The sequence below is a fragment of the Solanum tuberosum genome, unplaced genomic scaffold (genome assembly GCF_000226075.1).
Source record: "Solanum tuberosum cultivar DM 1-3 516 R44 unplaced genomic scaffold, SolTub_3.0 scf00073, whole genome shotgun sequence".
Taxonomy (NCBI): Eukaryota; Viridiplantae; Streptophyta; class Magnoliopsida; order Solanales; family Solanaceae; genus Solanum; species Solanum tuberosum.
The window spans coordinates 244,634-254,280 of NW_006239002.1; the positions used below are offsets into that span (position 1 = coordinate 244,634).

Sequence of the window (9,647 nt, forward strand, 5' to 3'; positions counted from 1 at the left end):
TATGGGTAAAATATGGATTAGCCAAATGGGTTAAGCTTCTAACTTTTATTCACTCAAAATTCATGATATTACCAAATATATTGTAACTTCTCTTCCTTTTTATGTTCTTCTATAGAATTAATTATTCTTCTCGATAATTAAAAATTTGAAGTCTTTGGCCCTCCAAAGATATATATTTTAAATCTACATTTCTTTTGTTAATTATAATTATATTTTTTTATTTGTTTAACTTTATATTGGATAATAAATAATAGTGTAAAATAAGCAAATCATGTATTAGTATTGACATTGCTTAAAATGCATTAAGCATGTTTTAGTCTTAAAATGCAACTATTCATTTACTTTGAAATTAAAAATATTTTCCCCTTGTTATTACATAAATTTATTTTACATTGAAAAGTTATGACTTTTTTTACTTCTATGATACAATAAAACTAAATTAAGCATTTTCAACATTTTTCATCAAAAAAAAGACTAAGATATTTTCTCCAAGTTGAATTCTTAAGTAGAGTACTATTTAATCATGTAAATATGGGTAAACTAGTATTTTACCTAACCCATTTGTTATCCAATCAATTTTTACCCATTTCAAATATGAATGAGTTGAATTATTATCCATTTTATGTTAACCCAATATCAACCCACCCAAATTTGACCCAACCCTCCCATTTGCCACCACTACTCTCGAAGAAAATAAATGATTTTTTAAATTTCTTTCTATTTGGTACGTAAGTAAAATATTATATATATAAAATTTGACAAATACTAGTGGTAGGGGTAATGATAGGGAGTGTGACTGGTGGGGAAGGGCTACAGAGTGTGGGTTAAGATGGTGGGACGAGAGAAAATATTACTTGTAAAATTTCTTTTTTTAAGAGAAGTATTATAAACATATTTATATTATAGTGAATGTCTATTATGTGAAGTTCTTCGGAGAAAAGTTAGGAATCTTACTTGAGATCAAGTCAGGTTTCTGCTATAAATAAAATATATTTTTTTTTTTGTAAATCAGATTTATGAATCTCTGAATATCCCTTCAAGAGGAATAAGAAGTCTTCTCTCTTTCTCCCTTTTTTATTCTTCTTTCTTATTTTATTATATAGTTTTATAACAAGAACTCATTTTTTACTTTTAAAGCAGCTTATTTTCATAATCAGAATATTTTTTTAAAATTCTTTGCCCAATCAAATAAAAAAAAGTTAGAACGAAAAATATTTTACTCCACTGGGAACACAGCCTGATCAGTGTATGCTTTGTCCGTGACTTTTAATGAAATCTCCAAGACACGTGTCTATTTTACGAGCAATATATCCACATACTAACCGTTCTGGTAAAATAGTGCACGCGTGCTTATTTAACGTGTGATTGTTGAAAAAAATACTCTTGCAAGTAGAATTATTTTATTGTGTAGATATTAGCAACTCATTAATAGCTAAAATTAAACATGATTTATATAGAGATTAATAAAGCATGTGATGCAATAATAAGCAAATATTTTGACCTAAAAGATAGTACTAACTTTGAAAACCATGTAGCGCAGCTTCTCAATTCTCAAATACAATCAGCATCCCTGAGAGACAATTTAACACCTCTATGGTGTATTATTTCAATTGATAAAGATACTTAGCTTATTTAGACACTACATTTTCTCTGCAATCTAACAAGAAAATAAAACATAAAAAGCAGTTAAATACGAGGTCGAATTGTTCGTTCCACACCAACAATTGGTGTAGTGTTCACAAACTCCCCAAATATTATATCTTCCACCAATGCTTGTATTGTCTCTGAAGAAAGGCAAATTTCAAGAATCATACTCCCTTCTTCTAGCCCAGGTGACACTGTTATTTTCCCATCTAACATGTTTCCCACCCCACTTCTATGTGCAATAGGCTGTCCCCAACCAAAATCATACTTATAAAAATCGAATTGCGGAGAGCCGTTCAGCATAAAGTAATTGCTTGGCAAATCGCCCAATTTTGGTACCTCAGGGTCGTTCATCCAATTCTCATATATGCACTTCAACTTTTCATGGTCATGGGAAGCAATCGTCTTATTAATTTGTAAAGCAGCCCATCCAAATCCGTGCTCGAGCAGCTCTCCCGTCTTGATAGTTGTGGGTGCAGGGTAAATTGCATTCCCAAAGAACCCTTCAGGCAATGGAGGATTCAATCTTTTCCTCCTCATGTCAATGGATACCTCAAAAGTAGTTTCTTCGCTGTGATCAAGACGACGACAGCGTATCACGGATAGCCAAACGTGAGTCACTACAGCTTGAAGAGAAGAAATCTTGCTGGTGTTCATTTCATGATTGGCCTTTGCTTTTAGCTTGGACACATTTTCTTTGCTAAAGTGAAATAACTTTTCTCGCAGCATTTGTAGCGCTGGTGGAATGAACTTATCACCTGAATTGATTCTTTCATTCGGTATAGAAATGCGATCAGAGAAATGGTCAATTTTGAAAGGAAATTTACGTTTCAAATAGGGAATTTTTGAGATGACATTAAAACCACGAGATACCTCAGCCCAAGAATTGTAAAAATGCCAAAAGGATGTTCCATCAACTAATGCGTGATTGTTTGCGCAGCCAATGAAAATGCCATCCACAAGCTCTGTTACTTGCACAGCTAAAAATGGTTGGGAGGTAGCCTCTGTGTTTTGGACTCCACTTAGTGGGAAGAAATCGTGTACCACATGAGGAACCACATTTGATTCCATAATGTCGCCAACTGTAACACCATCAGCTATCGCATGGTTGAATTGCACACCGACATTGTTACAGTTAACGAAGAAAGAAGTGGTTCCACTCTTCTCTTCTGGGGCTGCCTCAAGGCGGCCGCAGAATGGAGGGAAGAAATCTAAAGTTCGAGATAGTGATACTCTAAGATGATCAATTAATGAACTAGTATTTGTTGTTTTTGATAAATCTCTTACTTGTTCAAATGTAGGCATGAGGAAGAGGAGTCCATTTTGAAAGTATTCAATTTGAAGCTCATAAATGTCCCATGGTGTCAACTCAATAATTTTACAATTATCTGGATGGTGCTGACTTCTTCCAGCAGCTTTGACTGTGCATGTTGAAATGATGGATACCTTGGAGGCCATAGCTTGGATCTTCAAATTTAGTGAGGAAGAAGGTACTTACTAAATTTATTACTAAAGCTCTCAGGGTGTCATAAATCTATGAATATGGATTAACTTGTACTCGTTTCATCCCACAATACTTGTCCACTATACTAAAAATAAATGTTCAATAATGCTTGTCCACTTTATAAAATTCATGGATAATTTTAAATTTAGTTCCTAATTATCCTTATCATTAATTATAGTCATTTTTCTATTATATTTTTCAAGATATTGTATTTATTATATTTAAAGGGTAATATAATAAAATTACATTTCTATTTATAATTTTTTAAAGTATGTGTCAAGTCAATAATTGACAACTATTGTTCGACGGAGGGAATACTACATGACAATAAATCAGTCACCTTGAGATCTACAATATGTTGATTTATTTAAATTCTTATCACCTTGAGATCTACTAATGTTGACTTATTTAATTGAGATATGCAATTACAATAATGTATTTATTTTTTAAAATGCAATAATCAATAATGTGCCGAATTGATAGTTAATAGTCGCCCAAATTATAATAATCTGATCCAGCAGCGTCGAGTTTAAAAATCTAAACCTGGTAATAATCTAACGGGTCAATTGATAGAGTGTATTAAAAATAATGTTAAATATATTGTATTAGCAATACTTATATTAGTTATATATAGATTATTTTTAATGCATTGTTTGATTTGGTGTATTAAAATAGTATGTATTGTACACAAATATTCATTTACAAAAATATCCTCAACAATTATGGTGAACAAAATGTAAAAGGAATTTTGAGGGGTAATAGTTGTTAGAGTTTTGCCCTCATTTTCTTGCCTTATTTAAAATTTATTTTTTCCTAAAAGAAAAGACAAAACATTGCCATAAATGTTTTCACTTTTCATGAAAGAAAACTATATTTTTCTTTCATATTTGATTTATTCTTTCCTTAGATGAAATGTTTGGAGTCCTATAAATTGAAGACCCTTCTTCACATATCAAAAACACAATAGCATCCACAATGTAAACGTTTAAGAGTTTAGTTTATGGAGAGATTTTCTTCCTAACATCTTTATGTTTTTCAATATTAGTTTTATCATATGTAGGTCACTTGACCAAATCATATTAATAATATGCTTTTAGGATACTTTTATTTGTCGTCTGATTTGTTAATCATATTATTTGAAATTCACTATAGAAAATTGTAAATTACCTGCGAATTTTACTTGGAGATTATTTCCGCAGAAATTTCCTACGAATTTTCATGCGAAAATATGAAATTCCAAAATTCTAGATCTTGTTACCTGCGAAAAATATTTCCCCAGAAAAATTGGTAAGTAAATTTGGCGCCATTTTCACAAAACTATTTCCTGGAGAATTATTTGGGGCGGATAATTTGCAAGTACCATTTTCACAAGTAAATTCGCAAGTAATGAAAAAAGTTTTTTTTTAATCGGTTTGCAAGAAAAATCCTTGATAAAATTATTTTCAGATTTAACTAGGAATAATTACTTGAGAATTTATCTAAAAATATTTTTATATGTGATATTACTTGGGGATTCATGTTCCACAAATTTTGTTGGGGATTTATTTCATAGGGATTTACTTGTGAATTTTCTCACTTTAAAAATTACTTGGGAATTTTATTGTTGTGAATGTGGTTGGAGATTTTTGAAGGATTTACTTGGAAATATGCATACTTGATTTATTTTTTTGATATAATTTAACTGATTTTTTTTTCTTGAAATCTAAGAGGAACTATAGAATTAATTTTATTGTTAAAATATCTACTCTACTAAAAGGCTTAATAAATTATTATACAATATCAATCTAATATAATGTTAGAACATTCTCACAAATGGTAGGATCAATATTTTAGACTTGTGTATACTTAATATTTAATCTCACTAATAATCAATAATGTCTTTTTTATTTGAAAGATACAAAACAATAAATTATATGGCGTGTTATTTATCCATAGAAAAATAATATCATAAGTGTAATCAATCTTGATTTGATGTTATTTTTATATTAAATAGTGTATTATTTAATAAGTCAAGCAGTAGTTATAAGTAGAGAAAAATTCGATTATATATATTATTAATGTGAAGTTTATTTACCCCTTAATTGATAGAATTATATGAAATGAGAAATAATTGATATATTTTTTTTTACAAGCATTAAAAATAATATAATTTATCTATAATAAGTTATTAAATGTTATTTATTTACAAATATATTAAGTATGTTAAAATATAATTACTAAAAGATAAATTAATAATATAAATACCACAAATACCTAATAAGATATACTATCGATTATTATTTATAACTTTCTTGCACTTTAAACTTATAAATATATTTATCTTTTCAATTATTTATTTATAAGAACCTTGTATGTATAATTTAAATTTTGTCTACATTTAATATGCTTAGTCATGAATATTATCTTATACAAAGTGTTAGCATAAAATTTTCACGATATGTTGGGTAGTAGTGATTTATTTTAAATATATAATTAGTTGTTGTGTTTCATTTTTTAAGAGTTAAATTACATGAAATTTAGAGAACATTTTAAGATATATATTTCATACCATATTAATACGAGATGAATTTATTGTACTTTTTGTATAATTTATGAATATCTAAAATATATTTAAATACTCAATTAATTTAATTCAATTTAGTTTTAGAAAATAATCAAATAAAAAAACACAAAAAAATACTGTAATTCCAGTGGTACTTTTGTACCACATCGGTGAAAGATACCAAAAGAGTAGCATTTATAATGCCATGACAAGTAGCACTGAAAGAATATAATTTTAAAGAGAAACAACATTAATACTTGGTAGTCGGGGCAGGGATTAAGTTAGGATAATGGCAGAGGGTGGGGGATTATGTTAAACAGTTAAAAGCAATTGTAATGGGTGGGGGTTGGGGTGTAAATTATAATGGGATTGAGTATGTATGATCAAAATAATTAAATATTATTTACAAAAAATTATTTCAAATTTATTAGAATATTTTCATGCGACTTTACTTAGCAAAAAATCCGTAAGAGAATTCCTTTTTTTTGGTAATTTTTACCAAATTTTTCGTGATATTTTTAGGGTCTGTTTGGAAAGTCACATGGTAATTGGAATTGGTGTAATTACTAGGGTAGTAATTACCAGCCTAGTAATTACATTGTCTAGTAATTACACTGACTTGTTTGGTTGCCACAGTGTAATTACACTGTAATTGTAATTACACATGTCCTGTTTGGATGCCACAATGTAATTACACATGTTCTGTTTTGGATGCACAATTGCAATTATAAAATTATAATAAATTTTTAAAATGAAAATTAATTATTTAAAATTTATACTAGACAAATAAGAAACTTTATAAATGACATTAGATTAAATATTTTAAGATATATATTCTTTTTTGAAAATATATTAATTAATAAACATATTTTCTGTAACTAATATTATGAAAAAATAATTGATTTATATTTTTTCAAATTAATATATTTCAATTGAATTGATTGTAACAACTAAAAGTATGAAGTTTCTACAAACATCGTGAAATGCATGTTTTATAAAAAGAATAATGTATAAATAAAATGTCATAAATTATTAAATGTTTGACAAAAATATAATCTATCAAGTCTAATTAAAAAATGACATGCAATGTAGATTCAATATTACTAAAACAAATGAAACTGAAAATATAACATAGGTTATAAATTCAAAACAAAAAATTTAACATAATACTCTTAATAACAAATTCAACATAGCAATAAATATGATTTATTTTTAATTTTTTCTTAATAAAGAAAACAAATAATAAAATTAAAAAAAGAACTTAAAATAATAGAGTAAAAAAAATTAAAATAGAAATTAAAAAAAGAAATTAAAAAGTAATCAGGTGGTAATTACACCATGTAATTACCAGCAATTCACAGACCTCTGCCTGTGAATTGTAGAATGTAATTACCCCCCTGCCAATTACACCAATTACCTGCTGACCAAGTAATTACATGTCCTTCCAAACAGGACAAGACAGTGTAATTACACCAATTACACTAAATCCAATTACCAGGGTGTCCTTCCAAACAGGCCCTTAGTATTTTTTGCAAGAAAATTCACAAAGTAATTTACATGTGAAATTTAAATCCCTAGGTAAATTACTTGCGGATTTCAAAATTCGCAAGAAATAATTACCTACGAAGGTTTTACCTTCGGATTCTTTTTGGTAGGAAAATTTGTAGTAAACTTAATTTCTTGCGAATTTTCGTATAATATCCCTAGGAAAATCCCCATGTAATCCATATTTTTCTTTTAGTGATTGTAAGTTTCCGCATGACGCCCTAATCACTTTCGAACCCAACAATAGTGTCTTTAAAATGTTAATGCATGCATTAAATTCCTTTGCATCACTAATACATAGAAATCTATGATATTAGTAATACACTTTCTCCAATATACAATAGAGTGTATAACTAATGCAAGTACTAAATCTGTTCCTAATTACTTGTCCATTTTTTCTTTTTTTTTTCTTATCATTTTCTACTTGTCCATTTTGATAAATCAAGAAAGGACAAAAAAATGTACCCATTCCCTCAATTAATTACTTTGAAAAAGGTAGAACTTCTTGAAAATCTTAAATTTTTACATTGTCCACTTCATAATTAATAGGGGTAAAATGACCCTCAATTAATTAATTAGTTTGAAAAAGATAGAACTTCTTGAAAATATTAAATTTTTAATTCACCCACTTCTAATTAATAAGGGTAAAATGGTAAACTCACTATGTCAATCATTTTTTTTTGACAATTCTGCTAGGCAATGTGTGCCTAGGGCTAGTTTTATTAATAAAGAGAAAGGATCTCAAAGAGAAAAGTACAAGCAAGAGGGTTAGGCCTTATCTTACTAATCTTAATGAGGTAACGAACCTCTACTAATTAACAAGCATGAAGAAAATAAAAGCTAGAGAAAACTAGATATTTTATATTAATCATCATAGAGTTTATAATACATTCTGTGATGATACTACAAATGTGGATGCTTAAGTAATGCAAAAAAACAAAATCTAAGAATAAAGCTGAGTTATCAACCTCAAATTTCATTTTATATATGTAAGAATTAAAAGAGATAGATTGCCCGTGTAAAGTAACCTGAAGAATTTCCCTCTTGTCTTCTTCGTCAAATATGTCCAACAAAACTTGATAGTTCATCACTTCTTTTTGGATTTAGTGAATCATGTTGTTGTTGAAACTGTTATATGATTTTGCTTTGCCAGTCCAATTGGTAGGTGCTTTGAAATAAATTCCTCAGTCACCTTACCATCCCAACTATGTTGCCTTTCATGTGTCAATCACTGTTTTCTCAATAGGTGTATTAATTCAAAAGTAGACAAGTAATTAGGGACAAAAAAAATATTAGTTATACATAACATGAAAATGTGACTTTAGCTAGATTTGTAGTAAACGAAAGAGAGATTTTTAAGGATATTTAAGACTAGTTAATATCTCAAAAGGTCACTCAATCTTGGGAATTTATTTAGTAAGTTATTAAACTTTATTTTGTATTAATAAAATCACTCAACTTAAGCATATTTATCAATAAAATCACTTCACTAAATTTATCATTAAAATAAATCTGAAAATGGCAGTTGATGACTTTAATGGCCTAAACAGAGCTCCGAGGTTGTCTATTTGAGGTCTCCCATTGTAGCTCTGTGATTGGAACCAAAATTAGTTCCAGAACGTTTTTGTTAGAACTCACTAAAGTTTATCATTAAATCAATCTTCTCATTTTCTAATTTTATGGTTCAGCTCTTATTTTTTTGATGTTGTGATAATCATTGCTGACTGAATTTCCTGGTGATTAATTTGGAGGAATCACTTTGTCATAACAATTTGGTACTAATTTAATATAGAAATCATCATCTGCAATATATAAATTTATCATTACTCAAATTGATACAAAACAAAGTTGAGTAGCCTTTTGAGATATTAACTTTATTTAAGAGTAATTAATTAGTTGGATAAGTATTTAAGTGATTGTGCGTATCAAGAAAATGGATCTTAATGTTAATAACGTGTTAATATTATCTCTTAAATGATGCATTTGGTTCAGCTGTCTCGATATATATCATATCATGATTCATGCATATAAGCTTTTAAATTATCCAGTTCACAATTTTTTTTTCTTACTTTACAAATGTGGGATCGGTGTTGCTTTTTTAAAAGGGAAAATTGTACATAATGGCAAACTATTAATTCAAATTAAATGGTATAATCACACTTTGATTTAATTGTGTCCTATAGCAAACTGTTTGCCAGCGCCTCTCTCCCTCAAACTCTCGCTCGCCACTCTCCTCTCTCGCTCACTCTCTCTGTGCTTGCCTCTCTCGCTTTATACACAGAAGTGTATAAATTGCGTTTCTGTTTGTATAAAGCGAGAGAAAATTGTATATACACATGCAAATACATATATATTCGTCCTATACACTTATAATTATACAATAAAAATATTCCCCTGCCCAGTTCTCTTTTG

The 9,647-nt window shown here is 28.6% G+C and overlaps 1 protein-coding gene across 1 annotated transcript; it reads right to left on the reverse strand.

Moving 5' to 3' along the window:
* Nucleotides 1-1,494: 1,494 nt before the first annotated feature.
* LOC107057724 (uncharacterized acetyltransferase At3g50280-like) lies at nt 1,495-3,129 on the reverse strand. Its single transcript, XM_015308238.1, has one exon. It carries the CDS (start codon nt 3,100-3,102, stop codon nt 1,687-1,689), a length of 1,416 nt encoding a protein of 471 aa, XP_015163724.1. The 5' UTR covers nt 3,103-3,129; the 3' UTR covers nt 1,495-1,686.
* Nucleotides 3,130-9,647: the final 6,518 nt, after the last annotated feature.

Excerpts from the sequence above, each read along its gene's own strand:
- LOC107057724 (XM_015308238.1), bottom strand. The coding sequence starts at position 3,102 with ATGGCCTCCAAGGTATCCATCATTTCAACATGCACAGTCAAAGCTGCT.